Source organism: Emiliania huxleyi (assembly GCF_000372725.1).
Source record: "Emiliania huxleyi CCMP1516 chromosome Unknown EMIHUscaffold_15, whole genome shotgun sequence".
In the NCBI taxonomy this organism is placed as follows: domain Eukaryota; phylum Haptophyta; order Isochrysidales; family Noelaerhabdaceae; genus Emiliania; species Emiliania huxleyi.
This window is the reverse complement of record NW_005201092.1, coordinates 341,103-362,394: the sequence shown is the minus strand read 5'-3', so window position 1 is coordinate 362,394 and position 21,292 is coordinate 341,103. Positions and strand designations below refer to the sequence as shown.

At 66.9% G+C, this 21,292-nt stretch overlaps 8 protein-coding genes across 8 annotated transcripts; 4 read left to right on the top strand and 4 right to left on the bottom strand.

Annotated features, from left to right (window-relative positions):
* Positions 1 to 2,779: 2,779 nt before the first annotated feature.
* EMIHUDRAFT_449302 (hypothetical protein) lies at positions 2,780 to 4,064 on the top strand (the record flags this gene model as incomplete). The annotated part of the gene is made up of 7 exons (XM_005786591.1): positions 2,780 to 2,846; positions 2,879 to 2,964; positions 3,038 to 3,085; positions 3,229 to 3,300; positions 3,507 to 3,511; positions 3,543 to 3,573; positions 3,736 to 4,064. 7 exons carry the CDS (start codon positions 2,780 to 2,782, stop codon positions 3,841 to 3,843), a joined length of 417 nt encoding a protein of 138 aa, XP_005786648.1. The 3' UTR covers positions 3,844 to 4,064.
* Positions 4,065 to 4,128: 64 nt separating this feature from the next.
* On the bottom strand, positions 4,129 to 5,525 carry EMIHUDRAFT_433931 (hypothetical protein). Its single transcript, XM_005786590.1, has one exon. The coding sequence runs from the start codon at positions 5,471 to 5,473 to the stop codon at positions 4,373 to 4,375; it is 1,101 nt and encodes a 366-aa protein (XP_005786647.1). The 5' UTR covers positions 5,474 to 5,525; the 3' UTR covers positions 4,129 to 4,372.
* A 1,880-nt stretch (positions 5,526 to 7,405) lies between these two features.
* EMIHUDRAFT_201882 (hypothetical protein) lies at positions 7,406 to 8,119 on the bottom strand (the record flags this gene model as incomplete). Its single annotated transcript, XM_005786589.1, has 1 exon — positions 7,406 to 8,119. One exon carries the CDS (start codon positions 8,117 to 8,119, stop codon positions 7,406 to 7,408), a length of 714 nt encoding a protein of 237 aa, XP_005786646.1.
* A 102-nt stretch (positions 8,120 to 8,221) lies between these two features.
* EMIHUDRAFT_98628 (hypothetical protein) lies at positions 8,222 to 8,698 on the bottom strand (the record flags this gene model as incomplete). The annotated part of the gene is made up of 1 exon (XM_005786588.1): positions 8,222 to 8,698. One exon carries the CDS (start codon positions 8,696 to 8,698, stop codon positions 8,222 to 8,224), a length of 477 nt encoding a protein of 158 aa, XP_005786645.1.
* A 606-nt stretch (positions 8,699 to 9,304) lies between these two features.
* EMIHUDRAFT_201880 (Hypothetical protein) lies at positions 9,305 to 10,333 on the top strand (the record flags this gene model as incomplete). The annotated part of the gene is made up of 4 exons (XM_005786587.1): positions 9,305 to 9,328; positions 9,530 to 9,562; positions 10,001 to 10,115; positions 10,176 to 10,333. 4 exons carry the CDS (start codon positions 9,305 to 9,307, stop codon positions 10,331 to 10,333), a joined length of 330 nt encoding a protein of 109 aa, XP_005786644.1.
* Positions 10,334 to 13,239: 2,906 nt separating this feature from the next.
* EMIHUDRAFT_433927 (hypothetical protein) lies at positions 13,240 to 14,808 on the top strand (the record flags this gene model as incomplete). Its single annotated transcript, XM_005786586.1, has 5 exons — positions 13,240 to 13,497; positions 13,778 to 13,915; positions 14,004 to 14,036; positions 14,173 to 14,353; positions 14,609 to 14,808. Coding segments are annotated over exons 1-5 (717 nt in total), but the record flags the coding sequence as incomplete, so codon positions are not given.
* Positions 14,809 to 17,811: 3,003 nt separating this feature from the next.
* EMIHUDRAFT_352211 (hypothetical protein) lies at positions 17,812 to 18,721 on the bottom strand. Its single transcript, XM_005786585.1, is given in 3 exon segments — positions 17,812 to 18,226; positions 18,245 to 18,417; positions 18,484 to 18,721. 1 exon segment carries the CDS (start codon positions 18,116 to 18,118, stop codon positions 17,870 to 17,872), a length of 249 nt encoding a protein of 82 aa, XP_005786642.1. The 5' UTR covers positions 18,119 to 18,226; positions 18,245 to 18,417; positions 18,484 to 18,721; the 3' UTR covers positions 17,812 to 17,869.
* Positions 18,722 to 19,434: 713 nt separating this feature from the next.
* On the top strand, positions 19,435 to 20,159 carry EMIHUDRAFT_201876 (hypothetical protein; the record flags this gene model as incomplete). Its single annotated transcript, XM_005786584.1, has 2 exons — positions 19,435 to 19,489; positions 19,717 to 20,159. The coding sequence occupies 2 exons, from the start codon at positions 19,435 to 19,437 to the stop codon at positions 20,157 to 20,159; spliced, it is 498 nt and encodes a 165-aa protein (XP_005786641.1).
* Positions 20,160 to 21,292: the final 1,133 nt, after the last annotated feature.

The window sequence follows — 21,292 nt, the reverse complement described above, 5'->3', positions numbered from 1 at the left end:
TGCCACCGCCACCGCCACCGACGCTGCAGCCGCCTCTGCCGCCAGCCTCGCCGCTCCGGCCGGCGCCCTCGCTGCCGCCTCCGCCGCCGCGCCCGCCTCCTGCCCGCCCTTGCCCCCCTCGCTTGCCTCGCCGCCCCCCCCGCCCCCAGCCTCCTCCATCTCCACGTCCTTCGCCTCCTCCTCCCCCGCCTCTGACATCTCCTCCTCCCTCGCCTCCCCTCCCTCGGCCCCCGCCGCCTCTGCCCCCGCCCCCCCCTCCGCCCCGCCCTGGCCCGCCTCCGCTCCCAGCCCCCCCGTCGGTGCCGCCGCGAACACCGCTGTGGCGGCAACTGCAGCAACCGTCGCCGCCGCCGTCGCCGCCGCCGCCACGGCCATTGGCGACGCCGACGGCGACACCGCCTCGGCAGGGGAATTCGCGGCGCCCGTGGGCTCCACCCCGCCCCCCACGGTCCGCATCGGCTGCGCCTGTGCGGCGATCGCCGCCTCCGCCCTCGCCGGCCCTTCCACCTCCGCCTGCGCTGTCGAAGAGTCGCCCGCGACCGCGGCCGCCGCCGCGGGGTCGGTCAAGCCAGCCGCGTCGACATCCTGGGGCGGCCGGCTCGGGGCGCCTGCCCCGCCCCCGTCACGCTCCAGCGAGGCGCCCGCCCCGGCGCCAGGCGTGGCTGCTGGCGCCAGCTGTTGCTCTGCCACCGACAGCGGAGCGCCGCGACTGTCTGCGCAGGAGCAATCGGCGGCGGGTGGAGAGCTTGTGCCGCCGTCGCTCTCGGTGGTGAACGTGCCCTCCGCGGGGGGGCCGGCTCCCCGGAGGCCCTCGGTCGAGGGCGGGGGCTCGCTGGCTTCCGCCGCTTCGATTTTTTGCGACATTGGCTACAAGGGCTGATACAGGTTCAGCTCTGTAGGGGTGGGGGCTGCTATTGCGTCCCGTGGCCCCGATTTCATTTTAATAATAGTCCCACGGAACACGGCCCCGGTTTTCTTTTCTCGCGATGTCTGCCCCGCCGCGCCGCCGCTCGCGCCGCCTCGCCCCCGCCGCCACCGCCGCCCCCTCGCCAAGCTCGCCGCCGCCCACCCGCCTCCTCGACCTCCCCACGGACCTCCTCGTCCGCGTCTTCTCTCGCTGCGACCCCGCCGACATCGCTCGCGTCGCGGCCGTCTCGCTGCTCTTCCACGCCTCGCTGGCGCTGGAGGGCATCCGCTTGTGGGCGCAAGAGCGCGGCTTCGAGCTGCTGGCGCCGCCAGAGGGCGAGAGCTGTGCCGTGCGGTGGCTGTGCTATTCGGCGCTGCTGTGCGAGTCCAACCCGCCGGCGAGGGCGGCGGCAGGCCAGTATCACAGCGTCTTCATCGACGGCGAGGGGCGGCTCTCGTCGTGCGGCAAAGCGTCCATACATCAAGCGCTGCTCGGCCACGGCGAGGGCGTGACGCGGCTCAACACGCCGACCCGCCTCCCGTCTTCTCTCCCTGCCATGAGTGTGTCGGCTGGAGCCGCACACAGCCTCGCCCTCACCGCCGGCGGAGAGGTCTGGAGCTGGGGCAGCGGCAGCTTTGGCCAGTTGGGCCACGGCGATGAGCAGCACCAGTGGCAGCCACAGAAGGTCGAGGCGTTGGCGGGCCAGCGCGTCGTCGCTGTGTCGGTTGGAACCCGCCACAGTTGTGCCCTCACCACCGACAGCGCCGTCTGGAGCTGGGGCTACGGATACGGAGGCCGGTTGGGCCACGGCGACACGCAGCCACAGCTGCTGCCCAAGAAGGTCGAGGCCTTGGCTGGCCAGCGCGTCGTCACCGTGTCGGTAGGAGATGTGCACAGCATCGCCATTACCGCCGTCGGCGCCGTCTTTACCTGGGGCGGTGGACACTTTGGCAAGCTGGGCCACGGCGACACGCAGGAGCAGCTGCTGCCGAAGAAAGTCGAGGCCTTTGCTGATCAGCGCGTCGTCGCCGTGTCGGCTGGAAGCGACCACAGCCTCGCCACCACCGCCGACGGCGCCGTCTGGAGCTGGGGCTATGGAAGCTGGGGCCGGTTGGGCCACGGCGACCAGCAGGCCCAGCTGCTGCCCAAGAAGGTCGAGGCCTTTGCTGGGCGGCGCTTCGTCGCTGTGTCGGCTGGACTCATGCACAGCCTCGCCCTCACCGCCGACGGCGCCGTCTGGAGCTGGGGCAGTGGAAGTTTTGGCAAGCTGGGCCACGGCGACCAGCAGCGCCAGCTGCTGCCGAAGAAGATCGAGGCCTTGGCGGGCCAGCGCGCCGTCGCTGTGTCGGCTGGAGCGTACAACAGCCTCGCCACCACTCCCGATGGCACCATCTTTACTTGGGGTGGGGGCGACGACGGCTGCCTAGGCCACGGAGAGGACCTGTCGAACCAGCTGCTGCCCAAGAAGGTCGAGGCGTGGGCGCCGGGGCCGTGAGTAGGCAAGGCGTGAGTGCGAGGCGGCGAGGAGCCGAGGAGGAGCACTAGCCGTGGGCTTCACCGCTGGCGACACGCTAGAGCTTTTGAGAGCTTGTGAGCCGCGAGCTTGCGAGCTGCTTGCGCTTGCGGCGTTGCTCCGGCGTTGCGCGTGGCCGCTCGTGCCGTTCCGTTGCCGGTTGAAGACAGAAGAGGGACTCGTGTGGCAGCCCGAGGAAAACGCGGGCGTTTTGTTTTTCTTCTTTGATCGATTCGCCCGTCTGTGTGCGCCAGACCGCGCAGCCGCACGCCTCACCGCTCACGCCTCACGCCTCAAGCCTCCCACCAACCTGCTCAGCAAGTCCCACACCCGCCTCCTCGGTAGGCCCTCGAAGCAGCATGCTCGCCCGGATCACCTCGCAGCAGTCGCGCCTCCTGCGGCCTCTCGCTGTCCGGCACATGTCCGGTGAGGCGAGGCCCATGACGCGCTTCGTTCAGGCGATCACCGCCGCGCGCTCTCCTACGCCAGCACTTGCGCCCACGCCACGCACCACTCGCGCTCTGTTGAGGCACTGCGCAAGCGGGTGAGCGCCGCTCTGTGGCCGGCTGCCGATATATGTGTCTCCCCTCCCTTGCCCGCAGTACCCGTTCGACAAGACCAAGATGACGGAGGTGCGTGCGTGGGTCAACGAGAGCAACATGCCGGTGCGCTGCTAGCGCATAACACACCGCCCAGGATCGGGCCGCGCTCTCACCTGGAGCCGAGATGCGGTCGAGCTCACTCGAGTCCAGCTGAGGTGCGGCAGTGTGTGGAGGTCCTCCGACGCGCCACACGCATGAGTTCGCAGGCGTCCGTCCGCGCCGAGACCGGCGTCAAGGACGTCGAGTTCTCCTTCTGCCCTGGCGAGGGGTGGCTGGCGGTGAGCTGCGGCCGAGATCCGGCCGAGATCCGGCCGAAGTAGGGACAAGGACAGGACACATGGTCATCCGGGCCGGCCCGCGCCGCCCGTGCTCCCAGCTCTAGATCCTCTCTCCCAAGACCGCAGGGCGGGGACCACCTCTGAGAGAGAGGCGCCTGTCGCAGAATGGCAGTCGCCCCCACCAGCAGCCCGGAGCAGCTTCAACGGCCTGGTTACCACTCGCGGACTGCTACTCAGGCCCGGTACATTTTTAACGACCTCGACGACATGGTCAAGTTCCTCGGCGAGATCTAGCCGGGATGCAGTCGAGATGCAGCCGAGATGGAGCCGAGGTGCAGCCGAGACGACATCGAGATCCAGCCGACACCCTTGCCAGATGCTCCTGGAGACGCAGCAGAGGTGCGTTCATGGCCGCGTCCACCGCGCGCCTCTCCAGGCACCGACGCGCTCGAGAAGGCCAAGAAGGCCGTGTCGACGGCGCCGCACTACGACAGCAGCCGCGAGGTGCACGAGTTCAAGGGCTTCTACCTCAAGGAGGTCTAAGCGGCTGGGAGCCACCGGCGCGGCGCCCGCAGCGCACCGGCAGACCGGCAGCGTCCGCGACACCGGCACAGCTGCGAGCTGGAGGTTCCTAGGGAGGAGCTGGCGGCACCGGGAGGCGCCGGGTCTCTGCTGTAACGTCGGTGTTGTTTTCTCACGTCGATCAGTGGATCAGTTCAGTTCTACTCGCGTGGCATGTGTCTTTTGGGATTTGGGCTCGAATGTCGACGATAGTCGATAGCGATGCGCGCGGCAAAACGCGGTCTACAGCGGCGCGAGAGAGAGACTCACACGAGCGTCCAGTTTTCACAGCGCATTGGACAAAATCCGACTCAAAAGCACACAGGCGCTCGCAGCACGCCTCGGAGCGGACCTCGAGTTCGAGAGGGCCACGCCCACACGCAAACGACCCACCACACTCCACACACATTTCACACTGGTTCACTTTCACTGCCTGGGCCCCCCGAGAACACCCGCTCCCCCCAGAGCGTCTCGCGGCATTCTCGGTTCCCCGGCATGATCGGTCAGAAGCTCACCACTCCGTGTGGCGCTGGCGATTGCCCTCCAGCCCGGAGATGTCGAGCACCGCAATGTAGTGGCCGCGCGCCTTGGTGTAGCCCGCGAGGCTCAGCTTGCCGTCCTCGCACGACTCGATGGTCAACGAGCCGTACTGCCCGGTGGGAGGCAGGCAGGGGAGCGGCCAGCGGCCGGTAAAGAAGCCGCATGGAAAGCCGTTGGAGGCGGCAACATCGACCGCCTGGCTCGGCGAGACGAAGCCCCCGACGACGTGGTCCAGCGCCTCTGGCATCGCCTTTGGCACGCAGCGGTTGAGGATGTTCTTCTCGCGCACGCGGCCCTCGGTGAACTCGAAGGTCGTGTCCACGTTGGCGCACCGGCCGAGCCCGACGACCGCCTGCATGAAGAGCAGCTGCGGCGAGGGCAGCCACTGCTTGGAGCGGTCCACCTTGAGCTCGAGGAGCTGGAGCGGGCCCGAGGTCGGGCGGTCTGGGTAGAGGAGCTGCACAAACTCGTTCTTCATGTAGAGGTCGTCAGAGCGCTCGATCTTGGCGCCGATCGCCGCGAGGTCCTCCTCCGCCTTGGTGGGCGAGCCGGCGTCCATCCGCCAGCCTCTGTCCAGATAGGCGGTCTGGTCAGCGAGGTAGTCGTGGAAGCTTGAGGTGGGCTGCGGCGGCATCGATCGCTCAACCTCCTCCCGCTCCTCGGCCGAAAGGCTCAGATCGAGCGCCTCGCCGTACGCGCCAGTCTCGAGGTGGTGCGCCCGCCACTCGAGCCGCGCCGCCTCAAGCTTGGCGACGGCTTCCTTGACCTCCTCCTCCTCCTCGCCGGTGACGCTCAGGCCGAGCGCCTCGTCGATATCGCCAGACTGCAGATGGTACGCGCGCCACTCCAGGCGGGCCGCCTCCTGCTCCTCATCTGGCGGCAGCGAGTGGATGTCGTCGTCGGAGGACGAAGAGGCGGTTCGTCCCAGGTCGTCGATCGTCTCGCCGAGCTTGTCAGCCTGCTTTCCCTTTGTCGCTGCGATGGGATAGCGTCGACCGAGGACCTTCTTCTGGTAGTAGTGGAGCGGGTTGCGCTTGTGCGGGAAGAGCGAGGTGGGTGCGGTCAGTGTCATGAGTTGTTTTGTTTGTTCCTGCGAGGTGGAGTGGCGAGTCTCGCGACCTTACCTGGGCGCGCGCGAATTGGCAGGAGTAACGTTTTAGGCATTTTTTTTACAGTGTTACCGGAAAAAGAAAAAAAGAGCGGCGCCGCAGGCGCCGGCCGGAGGCCGGGAAGGGATGGGGAGGGAAAAGGAAGGTTAGAAGAGGAAAGAGGAAGCTACACATGTCTCTACTTGCGTGCCTTCCGCTTGCCGAGCGCCTTGTCGGAGGATGCACCTGGCGAGCTGCGCGTCGAGCGCGAGCCAGGCGACGCCGGCGAAGCTGCACGTTGCGCGGCGCCAACTTTGACTCGCGCCGCCTCGACGAGGCGGGCCACCGTTTCGATGAAAGCGTCGGCGCCGGCGGCGTCGCTCTCGAAGAGCTCGCCGCGCTCGTTCTCGTCGAAGTCGTACATCAGCGAGGTCATCTCTTCGAGCGGCACCCAGCGCGTCGCCGTGTAGCGCTCGCGTTCTTCATTGCCCATCGACTCGAAGACGCCGCGCACGAGGAAGCACGGCTCCAACTCCGCGTCGTCGATCGGTCCCTCGCGCTGCGCAGAGGTCATGTCGACCGGGTTGTGCAGCCGCATGCCGAGGACCGCGTGAGCCTCGTGGATGAGCAGGCCGGCCAGGTCCAGGTCCTTCGCGCGTTGACGTCGAGCGCTCAGCGTCTTCTTGGAGTAGATGTCGATCCTCGGCTCGATGTCGTTGTCCAGGTCCATGACGCTCGCGTCCCACGACCACTGGACGAAGCCGAGCGTGGCAGCTGTGACGCGCTCGCTCGCGCTGAGCTGCTCCCAGCAGCGCTGGCACGCCGGCACGTCGTCGCTGACAGCGTATGCAGCGTCGGCCGCGTTGGCTGCTGCCGCCGAGCTCGAGCCAGCGGCACTGTTCCCGGCCGGCGCCTTGCTGCCGAACACGCTGGGCATGTGACGCGCGAAGAAGCCCGGGCTCATGGCGGTCCCAGCGTCAGTTGCCGTCGGTGCCGGCGCCGGCGCAGGAGCAGCCGCAGCCGCCTTCTTTGCAGCGCGTGCCTCTCTCGCCTCCCTGGCGCGCTTCTCCAAGAAGTCGGGGTTCTCTCGCTTCTGCTTGTCGTACCACGACTCGTCGGACGTCGCGGCGGCATTGCCCTTGCCCGACTTGGGCATCTTGGCCGACAACACGCGCGCAAGACGGCGCAGCACGCCGCCAACACGCGCCAACACGCGTCAACACGCTCAACACGCGGTCAACACGGCAACTCTGTGCAAACAGCGCCTTCCCCACGTTTTAATTCTCTAAATACGTCAGCGGGTGGTGTGCGGTTCTTGCCGTAGTTCCTCTTCGGTCGCCTAGCCCCGGCGCCGTCTGTCGGACGCCTGCGTGTCACGAGTGCGAGCCGCTCGCGGTTCGTACACCCGCTTGCGGGTTCGAGTGGCGGGCCATCCCGCTTGCGGGATGGCTTAGCGGGTTCGAGCCGTCACACATTGGCTGCCGGGGTGTGCCGAGGGGGGGCTGGGTGGGCGGTAGGCCGTCATTGCCCGGCGCTGCTTGCAGCGCTCTGGGTGGTAGTGGCGGCGCTCCAAGAGTGGTGCTCTTGGGAAGAGGTTCCTCCTTTCCGCTCCCCCCCCGCAAGGCGCGAGACACACAAATACAACCCTCTCTCACAGCACACTGGCACGACAAGGGCGCGGACTGGCGCGGACTGGCACACATACCGGCTCACCACCGGAGCCGCCTAAGCGACTCCGTTAAGAACGGCAATGCACTCCGCACCATGCACAATGCCGCTCTCCCCGCACGCTCTTTAGAAGAATAAAATAAAGATGAGCAAGCGGCGCCAGTTTGGAATCCTGGCAGGATAAGAAGAAACCACTCCCCCGACAACGGCCCACTACTTCCGTGCTAGGACACCCTTACACCGTCGAATCACACGACTTTCTTACCCCTGACACCTCCAGCGGGGCGCTCATAGCACCAAACCGCGATCTCCGCCGCAGAACAGGCCAGCGCTACACCGATCAGTGCGCCGTCGCCGAAAGTCTTCTTCTGGTCTGCAGGAGTCGCGGAGCTGACGAGTATCACAACGAGCCTCTGCACGGCGACCCAGATGCCAGACGCAACGTGGCGCAGCATCCACCTCCTGTGCTCTTTGACTCGCCGATGCACCGCGTGCCAGACCGCGAGGGAGATCGTGACCACAAACCACCAAGCCACCATCCGGAAAACGGGCTCGTGCGGTACGTGCACTGGAAAGCGTGTCGTATTGTGGTCAGGGTGGATCTGCGGGAAATCCGAGTGTAGGTAGACCAGACCCTTCGCGTCAATGTATGCGAACCCTACCATCATCAGGTACGCCGACCCCGTGAACACGTAGCCCCCGAGGCGATGCGCCCGCCGAAAGCGCCGCCGCGCCACAGGGTGTAGTTGGAAGGGTATGAGGGCCGCCCAGAGCGCGCCCGGCAAGGTATGGCAGAGCTGTGCCACCGAGTGCCCTTTGTACTTGGTAATCAGATTCAGCGGCGTAGGGAAGTGGCCCAACGTCTGGATCGAGCGCTCGTACCACGCAGCCACGAGACGGTCATGCCAAGCCCACCCGGCACGCCACGTGGCCGGAAGGCCCAGGATCCACAGCACCATCATTGCGCACAGGGTCGCGAGGATCCCGAAAGCGCCACGCAAATATATCTCTGCCGCATCGGGCACCACATCACGCACCAGCCATGCGCGTTGCTTGCCGGTGCCCTAGGCCGCTTTGGCCGCCTTCTCGCCACTCACGACGCCGCCACACAGGGCGGCGTGGAGTGGGACCACAACCACCATGTAAAGCACGAAGCCTGCAGGGCCCGCAAGCAGTACAAGCGGCACGATGCCGACTACGACCAGATGCGGGATGCCGCGGGCCTGCGAGTCGAGCAACACGTGGCGCGCGACGAAGAGGTCGAAGGCAATGTAGTGGTCCCACCCAGCGAAGAGCACCGCGCGATCGGCGAAGAGCACCGCTATGTGGTCGAGCGAATCGAAGGAGATTGGTGGCAGCGGCGTGGGCGACAGTGCGAGGCGATGGACGAGGAGAAGGGCGTAAATCGCGGAGTACAGCGTGACGACGGTGAGGGTCAGGGCGGGAGTGTGGCGCCATCGCGGGAGGAAGATGAGGCACGCGTAGCCCACGAAGACGAGGTTGAGCGCCGGGAAGAGCTCCTCGTCAGTAGCCCCGATCATTGGGAGGGGCATCTTGTACTGGGGCTGGGTAGCTGACTCGCAGGCCTGGCCCGGCTCGGATAGCGACTGGGTTCGGGCTCCCAGGCCGTAGGGGATCTGTGTCCCAGATAGGTATTGCAATCCCCCTATTTTCGCCTTTTTCGCCATTTTTCGGTAGGTATTAGGTAGGTATGTATGTGGCGTTTTGGCGCGAGTCAGTGGCAACAGACGGCCACCTACCTATCCGGCTAGGAGCCGGAACCCAGTGTTGGCCGCGACATTAGAGAGTTCTAGCAACACAAAGTCTCACAGCGACTCAACAAAATCGAGGGAAAAAGAATGGAACAAATCACCACAAGAAGGGACGCGGCCCGTTGCGGTCAGGAGGTTTGCTTTCCGGGACACGATCGTCGGTCTCTGCCTGTCTTCTCGACTGTCCGTGCGTTCGATCTAGGCCCAGGTAGGTAGGTAGAAAGGTGAAGAACAGCCAGGCTCGGACTGGACACCAACGCGGTATGGGTGGACGCTAGACAGATGATGACGACACGCACGAGCGACACACAGACACAAACAGGCTCACAAGACACACAGCCAGCTGGCTGCCACACACCCTGAGTCGGCGTACACATGATTCAAGGCCACATCCTCCCTGTCGCCCCCCCCCCCCCAGCACTCCCAGGTGCCAAGAGAACAAACAAAGGCACAACAAACAACAGACAACAGGAAGTGACATGCGAGGCTAGAGCAGGCTTGCTCTACCTCAATCCGCGCCCTTTTGTTGTGCCAGTCTAGGTGCCAGTATGCTGAAAGAAAGAAAGAATTTTACAACCAAACTCCCTCGCACGACACTAGGCACGGGACTGGCGCGCACTGGCACTAACACAGGTACACCACGGGAGCCGCCTAAAAGCGACTCCCGCGAGGACGGCGAGGCACTTAGCTCCGTGCACTCGACCGCCCTCGCCGCAGGCAAGCTCATTCACAATCTGCTCTGCGATGGCCGTGTGAAGAACGACCGAGATACGCTGCTTCAAGAAAGAATTTTACAACAAAACTCCCTCGCACAACACTGGGCACAGAAACCCGAAGGTGTGAGTGAGTGAGTGAGTGAGTGAGTGTGAGTGAGTCACACACACACACACACACACACACACACACACACACACACACACACACACACACACACACACACACACACACACACACACACGACACACACGACACACACACACACACACACACAGGCGGGCGAGCCGGAGGTGGCGCCATCGCCGACGCCGCCGCCGGTGTTCAAGACGCTCAGGGAGAAGAAGTCGGCTCAAGGCGTCGGCGGAGGGCTGGGCGGCGGAGGTGGCGAGGGCCGAGGAGCTCTACGAGGAGCTGCGCGAGCGCGCGCCCCAGCACTGCCGCCGTGGCGGCAAGTGGGCGCGCGAGAGAAGTTCGTGATGGCAGGTGATGGCGGTGCAGGGATGAGAGTTCCCGCGCCCGCGAGGGGCAGGCGTTCCCAAGGGGACGATCCTGTGCCTCGGCAGGGTGCTCGACGCGCACGATGAGCAGGACGACGCGGAGGGTGGGCGCCGGGATTGGGAGGAGGACCCGCTCGGGTTCGACACCAACCCGATGCTGCTCCGCGCCATGTGCATGGCGTTCGAGTGAACGCCGTGCAGGCAGCCCGTGCCTTTTGATGTACCCCGTTTGTACCGCGTCCTGTGCCCCCGAGTTCATTTTAACACACACACACACACACACACACACACACACACACACACACACACACACACACACACACACACACACACACAGTGTGTGTGTGTGTGAGTGACACACACACGCACACACACACTCACTCACACACACAACATGTGCATGCACATGATGTAGGAAGGTGAAGAACAGCCAGGCTCGGACTGGACACCAACCCATGGGTGGACGCTGGACAGATGATGACGACACGCACGAGCAACACACAGACACAAACAAGCTCACAAGACACACAGCCAGCTGGCTGCCACACACCCTGAGTTGGCGTACACATAACTCAGGGCCACATCCTCCCTGTCGCCGCCCCCCCCAGCACTCCACAAGGTGTCAAAGGAACAAACAAGGGCACAACAAACAACAGACGACAGCAAGTAACATGCGAGGCTAGAGCAGGCTTGCTCCGCCTCTAGCAATCTCACCGCTAGCCGCAAGGCATGGGCGAGACCGTGTGTGGGGTCATGTGAGGTGTCTATGGACGCTCTCCTCACAGGCTAGCTTGAGCACTTGAGCACTTGATAGGGTCGATTCCGCATGGTACGGGACCCCTCGATCGTCTCGCCCTCCCTCACTGGCTAGCTGCCTACTGCTAGCCCTAACTCGCCCTCATGGGAGATGTCAATTCATTGTATGAGTGTATGCGAGCAGAGGCACGTGGGCTGAATCTAGATCGCACGCCGTGGCGTATGACTTGGGCGTGCGACCGCAGCGCGCCCATCCTTCGTAAGGTCGACGGGGTGCGCGTGTCAGCGAGAGAGTTGCGGGTAGAGCCATGCCCGACTTTCCGAAGACGATCCCCGCGCCACGGATGCCAGTCGTGCCTCCGCGGGAGCCGCGCTTCGAGCCGCGTCCCGTCCGCACCGTCCCTGAGTGCGTCCCGCCTTGGCGGCACGCATTCGGCGAGGACGGTCATGCTAGGAATGTCGCGCGCCGGCGACCATTGCGGCGGGGTTGTTGCGCGTACGAAGCGACGATGGCACGACCACCGCCCTGCATCACAGACCGGGCAAGGAGGGGCCTGCTCGCGCGTGTTCCGCGGAACAGGAGACCTCTCCCCCTCCCCCGGCCTGAGCAGCTACGGGTGGAAGGCAGCCGCTTGAGTCGAGGGCCTGATCATTGCCCTGCCTCAAAGGCCGGAGGCCTGATCAGAGCAGATTATAGGCCAAAGGGATAGCTGTAGGGGTGGGCCGAGGTTCCTTTAAAGCCTTTAGACGCTGAACCAAGCGGCTCACAGCAGCCCCACGAGTCCGGACGGGCGCCACACAACACTCAATTCACATAACAGTACCCTCAGACTCGACCACCGACCATACCGCGCTACCAGAGGGTTCTGCGCAGAGACGCGCGGCGACCGAGATCCGCGATTCCGCGACTCAAAATCACCCGCGCGAGCCGCTGCCGGCCACACCTCACGACCCAGCGCTCCTGGCCCGCTTGGCTGCCTGCGCCAGCCCCTCGTGGTTCCGCTTGAGGGAGTTGTACTCGTTGCAAAGTCGCGCGTAATCGGGGCCGATGTCTGATTGCCTGGTCGGCAAGCACCCCGTCCGCGTCTGATACGCGCGCACCATCACCTTGAGCCGCTCGCCGACGCCCACGTAATGGTCGACGAGCGCCTGCGTCACCTGCCCCTCCGCCTCGACCCGAGCCCGCGCCTCCTGAGCCCGAGCGGCGGCGGCGGCCGCCTCAGCCTCGAGTCGAGAAGCGACGTCTCGGGCCGCGGCCTCCGCCGCCTCCCTCGCGCTCAGCGCCGCGACCGAGGCGTCGGCGCTATCGAGAGCGCCGCTGCCGCTGCTCGCCGCTGCCGCCAACGCCGCCCTCACCTGCTGCTCCGTTGGCTGAGGCGCCCATGGTCGGTTGACAGGCTGCCGCCGATATTAAGGCCAGGAATAGGCCGTACCACCGTCGCTCTGCCATGGCCGACTGCGAGCCCACGGGCTGTGTTGCCTGCCCGCCGCTGCCCGCTGAGCTCGAGAAGAAAAAGAGGTATGCTATCGCAGTCCAGGCTGGGTACCCCCCCGAAAAAAATCATCTTCGCCACACCTCTTACAAGATACGTTCCCGGCTAATTTCATAGCGCTGATTACGGCTACGCCCTCCGTTTTACGCTAAAGACTCGTCTTCCATGAGCAACCCACAACCCTTTGGCCTATACAGATGTTCGCGCCGCCCCGCTCCGCGCCGCCCCGCTCCGCGCCGCCCGCCGCCGCGCCGCGCCGCCGCCCGATGATTATTAATTAATAAATCATTTATAAATAATTAATTACCCCACCCACCGCCGCGCCGCCCCGCCCCGCCCTGCGTCGCCCGCTCCCTCGCCGCGCCGCCGCCCGATGATTAATAATTAGTATTTATTATCCTAATTACTAACTAATGAACACACCAGTGAGGGAGGGCGAGACGATCGAGGCACGAGGGGTCTCGTACCATGCGGAATCGACCCTATCAAGTGCTCAAGTGCTCAATAAATAAGTAATTACACCACCCAGCTGGACCCTCACTGCCCTCGACTGAATGCCTCTCCCCGGTGTGTGTGTGTGTGTGTGATCCAGCTCCGCCGTCCACGCCCCTCGCACCTATGACTCGACCAGTGTGAAGGTGAAGAGATGATGACGACGATGACACTTTGCGTGCGGGCAGCTGGCGGGCGGGAGCGGCAGCAGGAGCAGCATCATTGTCATCATCAGCAGCAGAGGAGCAGCGCCGCCGCGCCGCCGCCGCCGTCCGCGCGCCGCCGCCACCGTCCGCGCGCCGCCACACCCAGGCGGCGAATTCTTTGTTTCTGTGAAGGACAAGGCGGCGGCTAGCGCAGCCAACAAGGGGCCGACGCGGAGGGCGCGGAGGACAACGCGGCGGCAGCCTTGGAGGGCCGAAGAGTGCCCGGAACGCGCCGCAACGCGATGGGACGCGGGCTGCTCAAGAAGAAGCTGCACGAGTACGTCGACTCCAAGGTCACCCAACGCATCCGCCCCTTCCTCGAGGTCGGCGAACACCCCGACATTGGTGACGCCTGCTCCGACTTTGTCGTGCACGAATCCTCAGACATCAGCCTCGAGAATGCCATCGTGAGCCGCCGCCCGCCTCGCTCGCAGCGTCGGACGTCCTGCGCCTGCCGCCAACGCCGCCGCTCGCGCCGCCACCGCCACTGCCTCACCGCCGTCACTGCCACGCCACCCAGCTTCGGTTGCCACCGCAGCATCACCCAGTCGGCGTCCGCGCCTCGCAGCCACGCCGCCCGCTCTCTCCACTCGCGCCGCCTTGGGCGCCACCGCCTTGGCCCGCCCGCCAGGCCCGCTCCTGTCCAGCTACGAGTTGGTATCGACGACTGATTGGCCCGCGGCGCAGGTCCGCGCCTCCGTCGTCAACGACGCGCTGGTCAACGCGGGCTCGACCCTGCGCCTCGTGCACCTGTCGTCGCGCCGCATCTACATGGACATCCCGTGGGGGAACATGACCTCGCGAGAAGCCAAGTGGACGCTGCAGGTCGAGGGGCTGAAAACAAAAAACAAAAGATTAATAATATGATAATAATAATACGAATACGAATAAGAATAATAAGTGGACGCTGCAGGTCGAGGGGCTCAACGCGGTGCTGCTCGTGCAGGCCGCTGCTACTCTCGGCTCCTCTCGGCTACCTCTCGGCTCCTCTCGGCTCCTCTCGGCTCCCTCTCGGCTCCTCTCGGCTCCCCTCGGCGTCTCTCGGCGCCTCTCGGCTCGGAGCTCGGTTGCTGCTCGTGCAGGAGGCGGACGCGTGGAGCGTCGAGGACCTCAAGGCGGCCAAGGCGGCGGCGGTGGAGAAGGCGGTGGCGGCGCTGGTGGGCAAGCTCAAGGCGCTGCACGCGAAGCCGCGCCGGCGCACGCTGCTCGAGCGAATCAAGGCGCGCCTCTTCTCGCACGTCAACCTCGCCCTCTCGGTCAAGGGCGAGAGATAGCCGAGAGATAGCCGAGAGATAGCCGAGAGATGGCCGAGAGATAGCCGAGAGATAGCCGAGAGATAGCCGAGGTGCAGCCGAGGTGCAGCCGAGGTGCAGCCGAGGTGCAGCCGAGGTGCAGCCGAGGTGCAGCCGAGGTGCAGCCGAGGTGCAGCCGAGGTGCAGCCGAGGTGCAGCCGAGGTGCAGCCGAGGTAGTTGCCTCGCCCTCTCGGCCTGTCTTCACAGCAGTGGCGGTGTGAGCAGGCGTGCACGTGCGGCTCGAGCGGCCGCGAGGCGGCGGCGGCGCGCCTCCCTTCAGCCTCGGCCTCGTCCTCCCGCGCGTCGAGGTGAGCACCAAGGTGGAGAAGGAGTCGGTGGAGACGTCGGTCGAGGTGTGGGAGACGGGCCTGTACTGCCACACTGGAGGAGGGCAGCGAGGCGCCTTCTCCTCCGTCCTCGGCGACAAGCCGACAGCCGCCGCTCCCGACAGCGCTGCCGCCGCCTCCGCGGCACCCACCGCCTCCGAGACCCTGGCTCGGGCCGCCGCCACCGCCGCCGCCACCGCCGCCGCCGCCACCGCCGCCTCCGCCGCCGAAGCGATCAACGTCAAGAGCAAGAAGAAGGCGGACAAGGCGGCGGAGCTAGCGCGTCAGTCCGCGGCGATCCGCAGTGCGTACGCCGTCCGCGAGGCGATGGAGGGCATTGGGAGAGAGAGCGGGCGCTGGGCGGCCGCGGAGTGGCTCGTGCGGCTCACCTCGAGCACGGGAGGCAGAATCAGCGGTACTCCAGCAGACAAGGGCGGCGGAGGCGGCGGAGGCGGCGGCGGCAGCGGCGGCGGCAGCGGCGGCGGGGGCGGCGGCGGTCCGCAGCGGCTGTACTCTCCCGGGCGGTGGCACCTGGGGGAAGGGTCGGGCGAGATCTGCCTGCGGGCGACCTTCTCCTCGGACATGTCGCACCGCTCCTCCCCCGCAGCGTTCGGGTACGGCCGTCCGCTTGCCGTCAAGCGGCAGCACGCGGAGCGGCTGGTGATGCGCGCCACTGACCTGCAGCTGGCGGCTCTCCTCTCCCTCTCGGCGCTCTCGTCCGCGCACAAGCTGTGGGCCGCGTACACCGTCGCCAGGCCCGCCTCTCCCCCAGATCTCCCCACATCTCGTGATCTCTCCCCAGGCCCGCCTCTCCCCCAGATCTCCCCACATCTCGTGGCCTCTCCCCCAGATCTCCCCACATCTCGTGGCATCTCCCCAGGCCCGCCTCTCCCCCAGATCTCCCCACATCTCGTGGCATCTCCCCAGGCCCGCCTCTCCCCCAGATCTCCCCACATCTCGTGGCATCTCCCCAGGCCCGCCTCTCCCCCAGATCTCCCCACATCTCGTGGCATCTCCCCAGGCCCGCCTCTCCCCCAGATCTCCCCACATCTCGTGGCCTCTCCCCCAGATCTCCCCACATCTCGTGGCATCTCCCCAGGCCCGCCTCTCCCCCAGATCTCCCCACATCTCGTGGCATCTCCCCAGGCCCGCCGTCGGGCTGCGCTCGCTCTCTCGCCTGGCCATCGACGAGCTCGGCTCCGAGGTGGTGCCGCCGAGGCTGCGGTGGCAGGCGGCGGCTATCCCTCGGCTATCCCTCTCGGCTATCTCTCGGCTATCTCTCGGCCATACCTCGGCTATCCCTCGGCTATCCCTCGGCTATACCCCGGCTGCGGTGGCAGGCGGCGGCGCGCGCGGTCGTCCTCGCCATCCGACCCAAGAACACGCGCTGCCCTGCGGACACGGTGCTGCTGCTCCGCCAAGCGCGCTCGTACCGCCGCGACTACGTCTCCTTCCTGCAGCGCGGGCTCGGGCAGGGCAAGCTTCGGCCGGCGGCGCTGACCGACTCGAAGGCGCTCCGCGCCGCGCGCGAGGCTCTGGCCAAGGAGGAGCCGCAGCTGAGGGAGGCGCTGCAGCGGGCGGAGGAGCGGCTGCCTGTCGACACGCTCGCGTGGCGCCGACATCTCCCGAGATCTCCCGAGATCTCCCGAGATGACACGAGATGACACGCTCGCGTGGTGCTTGCCCGTCGCCCCGCCGCCCTCCTCTTCTCCCTCTCCGACGCCTCTGCGCCCTCTCCACTGCCCCAGGTGCCGGCTGGTCGCCCAGACGCACGTCGCCACGCGAGGCGCCGCGGGCGGCGGCTGCGGCGTGCGCGGGCGCGGCGCGGGCGCGGCTGCGCCGGAGGACGTCGAGGAGGAGGCGGAGCGCGGCGGAGACGTGGACGAGGTCGAGGGCGGCCTCGATTTCGAGCTTGCGAGCGGAGCTCCGCTGCCGACAGACCCGCGGCTCGACGCCGCGCCGCGCCTGTACGTGTCGAGCTGCTCGGACCTCCGGCTCGACGTGGCGAGCGCGACGCTGCTGCGCGCCGCCTCGCCGCTCGAGGCGCTGCACGCCGCCGCCGCAGGCGGGTCACACTCCGGCGGCCGAACTCTCTTGAGATCTCCCGCTAGGACCCGAGATCTCCCGAAATCTCCTAAGACGATTCGAGGCGACCCTCGATGACACGAGATGACACGAGATGACCCGAGATTGCCCAAGATGAGCCGAGATGAGCCGAGATTGCCCGAGATGACACGAGATGACACGAAATGACGCGAGATTGCCCGAGATGACGCGAGATCACACGAGATGACACGAGATTGCCAGCAGGCGGGTCGCACTCCGGAGGCCGCGCGCCCGTCCGCGTGCCAGCGAGCAGGGCGGCGACGGTGGACGGCGACGGCACAGAGCTGTTGCGGGTCGAGGCGCGCGAGCTGAGGCATCGCAGCCGCGCTGTCGTCGGACTCGGCTCGGCCTCCCACACCTACCTCGCCTCGCTCATCGCCGTCGACTTGCTCTCGGCCGGCTCGCCGCACTTCATCACCCTCTCCGGCGCCCCGCCGCCCCGCCCCGACCTCGCCCTTGGGGGCGGCGTCGACTTCGCCGGAGACATGTGCGCGGCGGAGCTGGCGAAGGTCAAGGGGGGCGGCTCGGCGCTCCAAAAGGTGGGCGCGTGGCTGGCGGGCGTCGGTGCGGCGGCCGCCGGCGCGGTGGTTTCGCCTCTGTCGCCGCGCGGCTCTGGGGCCGCCTCGGCAGAGCTCACCGGCTCGGCGGAGGAGGGGGGCGCTCCGCCGGCGCTGCGCGTGTGGCAGCTCCGCTCCGGTGCAGACGATGCGGCGCATGAGCTGTCGCTCGGCCTCGCACCGGGCAAGGTGCTGTACGTGCCCGCCTTTTGGCGCGCGTTGGACGACTTTTGGGCGCCGCTCGAGGGGGCGCAGTGGTCGTCTCAGCTAGGGGAGACGGCGCGGCTGCGGCTGCGGCACGGGCGCATCTACCGCGGCATCGACAAGCTGATGCGCGAAGGGTGGCACAGTGCGGAGATCAAGATCCTCACGCCCTTCCTCGAGCTCTCCGACTTGCTCGGCCTGCCCTCGTGGCGGCACAAGCTCACGCTGGACATCTCGCCCATCGAGATGGCGCTCGAGCGGGGGGGCGAGGCGGGGCGCGGCCGAATTAGTAATTAAGTAGTCGATGAGTGATAACAGGTGCTCGAGGGGCCCGAGGCGAGGCGCGGCGGCGCGGGCTCGACTGCCGACAAGTGGTCCGCCATCGACCCGATCCTGGGAGGACAGTCACCCACGCGGCGGGCGGTGCGAGCGGGAGCAGTGGACGCGGAGGCGGAGGCGGCGGAGGCGGAGGCGGAGGCGGAGGCGGAGGCGGAGGTGGAGGTGGAGAGGGCGGCGCCGGCGGCGGAGGAGGACGAGCTCATGCGGGTCCTCATCCCGCCGCTCACTCTCTCCAAGGAGCCGCGGGTGGCCTCTGCGGGCGGGCCGACCCCGACCCCGACCCCGACCCCGACCCCGACCCCGACCCCGACCCCGACCCCGACCCCGACCCCCGCGAAGCAGTCGCTGCAGCAGCGAGGCCTCTTTCACACCCCTCGCTGTGAACAGGCGGGCGGACCCCCTCGAAGCAGTCGCTGTCCATCGAGCTGCGCGGGCCGGTGGTGGCCGAGAGCGCCGTCGCGCGAGGCCTCTTCAAGCGGGCGATGGAGATCTCGACGCGTGGAGGGCCGTACAAGGCGCCGCCGCCTATTTGTGTATCAGCTATGAATGCTTAATTCCTTGAGCGCGGAGGGCCGTACAAGGCGTCGTCGCGGCTGCATGGCACGCGCGACACGCTCGTCGGCGAGGTGAAGCAGCCTGCAGCCGGAGGGGCGAGGGGGGCAGCTCGAGCGCAGCCGAGAGGATGCCGAGGGGGGTGCCCGATTGTAGGTCAAGCAGCTGCAGCGGGAGGTCGAGGGGCTCAAGGCGACGGTGGAGTCGCTGCGCCTCCAGGCGGCGGCGGCGCGAGCTCGTGCCTTCGCCTACTCCGCCGAGGCGACGCCGCAGTGCTACGCGACGGGGGCGAGCTACGCGGCGAGGCTGGCGGCGGGAGCCGTGGCATCGGCTGCCGCGGCGGCGGCGGCCGAGGCGGCGGCACAGCCATCCGGCGTCTTGTTGGGCGGCGGCTGCGACGCGCCCTCCCTCTCGGTGGGCGCGGGCGCGAGTCCCGCGCCGGGCTCAAAGGGCGCAGTGACGGCCGAGGGGCTGCCGTCGCCGGAGCGTCGCATCTTCGCGTTGCGGCAAGGCTTGGCCGAGGCGAGCTTCACGGCCTCCACCGCCGCGCTCTCCGACGGTGCCGCCTCCTCCGCCTCGCCCTCCGCCTCGCCGCTCGGCGAGGCGACCGCACCGAGGGCCTCCAAGGGCGCCGCCTCGCTCTTCCGCATGCCGTCGCGAAAGGGGAGGCCGCCCGCCGCGAGGTGAGGTCGGCGGCGGCGGAGGGAGGCGGCGGCCGCGGGGTGGGGCGGAGGAAGGGGGGGGGGGTGTCAGAGAGACGGGCCGCCGTGGAGGGGGCGGTGGGTGCCAGAGAGCAGAGTCAGCAAGTGCGTGTTACGGCTTTATCCGTGCGGGGCCGGGCGGGTTGGAAAAGGCAAAAGCGCGACAGCCCCTTCCGAGAGTGTGGAGGCGCTGTGGCCGAGCGTCTTTTTTTGCTTTTCATGCTTCAAACTGCACTCACTCGCGCTCACACGCGCCTCCGTACAGCATGCAATCGAGCTCACTCTCCGCGCAATTCAAGCAGCGGCACGCCACGCCAAAAGGTGGCGCTCAGTCAAATCCGCGGCCGCACGTCCACCACCTCGTAGTCGTACCGCGGACCATCATGGTGTGGACCACGCTGAGCTCCTCCACAGCGACTCGACTCGGCTTTCCTCCTCCGACCGCGAGCTCAACCTCAGTCTGGCACACTTTGCCTTTGCATGACGCGGCGGGCCTGCTCGCGCGCCTTCCGCTTCCTCAGGTAGATGAGAGCAGCCACAAGGACGAGGGCTATGCCGGCCGGGGCTCTTTGCGCGCTTCCGGCGCCTGGCGCTCGAGGCTGATGCGAATGCGACGTGGGGGCGGCTGGACGCGAATCGGCTGACGACGCGCACGATCGAGCTGTTGCAGTACCACGAGCCGGCCGACTCGCTCGGCTGGCACATCGACCCGCAGTCGGCGGTGACGATGCTGCTGATGCTCTCGGCCGACGGCGCGTACGCGGGCGCGGCGCTCGAGCACGAGAGCGACGGCGTGGTGCACCGCGCGCGGCCGACGCAGCACGAGGCGCTCTTCTACCGCTCGGACCAGGAGCACCGCGTCACGCCGTTCGAGAGCGGCACGCGCGTGGCGCTCGCGCTTGAGTGGTGGCACGAGCAGGGGGTAGACCTCAAGCACACGTTCAGAAACCACCGCCCCTTCGCCACGGGGCCGAGCACCTGCCCGAGGTGAGCGTACGGGGGCGGCCATAGGGGCGCCCCCCCGGCTGCGTCAGAGTTCGGTGTGGACTCGGTGCGAAACCGAGCACAGCTTGCTGCTTGGCCGCGACCCGCGGGTTGTCGCGGGTTGCCCATGCGGGTTGTTGTCGTAGGTGTCGCTCGTTCACTGTTTGTGCTCCTAGGCGTTGTGGCGCCCGCCTCGCCTCGAAAGCGCCCGCCGGTGTGTGCTGTGTGCATGTGCGTGTCCAACGATGAGAAGCGCTAAAGTTTGCAAGGACCCACAACACACTTTCACGACAACCTCGGCAACGGGGTGTGTGATGGTACACGCCGTCGCGTCACGACCGCTCGTGCTTGCACCGGATAGCAACCCCTCGTCTGACGGCAGCGACCAGCGTCTCCTCTTTCTTTTTGCGTTTTGGCGAAAAGCACGACACTACTACTCTCCCCCCCCTCCCCCCATACCCCCTTGCGCGCTGGCATCCCATGCTAGAATCCCACGCTTGGAAGCGTGTTAGGAGTCCTAACAATGGAAGGCCCTGCCGTCCACTCACCAGCGTGTCCTCGTGTCCGGCACTCCACCCGCGCCCGTCACGCCGCATCGTTGTCCGCCTACACCGCTTCGGCCGCAGCCTCGGCAAGTGCGGTTCCGCAACCCGGGAGAGCTGACAGTAGACGAGCAGAGATAGTATGTAAGAGGCGACAACCCGCAGCCGTTTAGCCTTCAGCCCACGGCGAGTTCGAACGCATGCACCTGGCCGAACTTGTCGGTGCGCGTATTGCCGCGCGCCCCCACGCAGAACTGTCGGTGGCAGTACTCGGAGCGGGGGGCCAACTCGTCGAGGTAGATCACGCTGCTGCCCATCAGCGCCAGCATCAGCCGGCGAATAATAGCGTCTCCCCAGCGGTGGCGGTAGATGCCGAGAGAGCGCTGCACGGCGCTGGCGAACGTCGCGGCGGCGGGCGGTGGTGCGATAAAGTCGGCGACGCGCACGACCTCGAGGTTATTGTAAAAGCCGAGCACGCACAGCTTGCCCCGATCCACGCACAGCGTGCCCGGTCTGCACGCCTTGCGGTACACGAGCCGCTTCACGCGCGCCTCGAGGCCGTAAATCTCTGCGGCGGCATAGGCGAGCCCGGGCAGCC

Excerpts from the sequence above, each read along its gene's own strand:
- EMIHUDRAFT_433931 (XM_005786590.1), bottom strand. The coding sequence starts at position 5,473 with ATGACACTGACCGCACCCACCTCGCTCTTCCCGCACAAGCGCAACCCG.
- EMIHUDRAFT_352211 (XM_005786585.1), bottom strand. The coding sequence starts at position 18,118 with ATGAGCTCGTCCTCCTCCGCCGCCGGCGCCGCCCTCTCCACCTCCACC.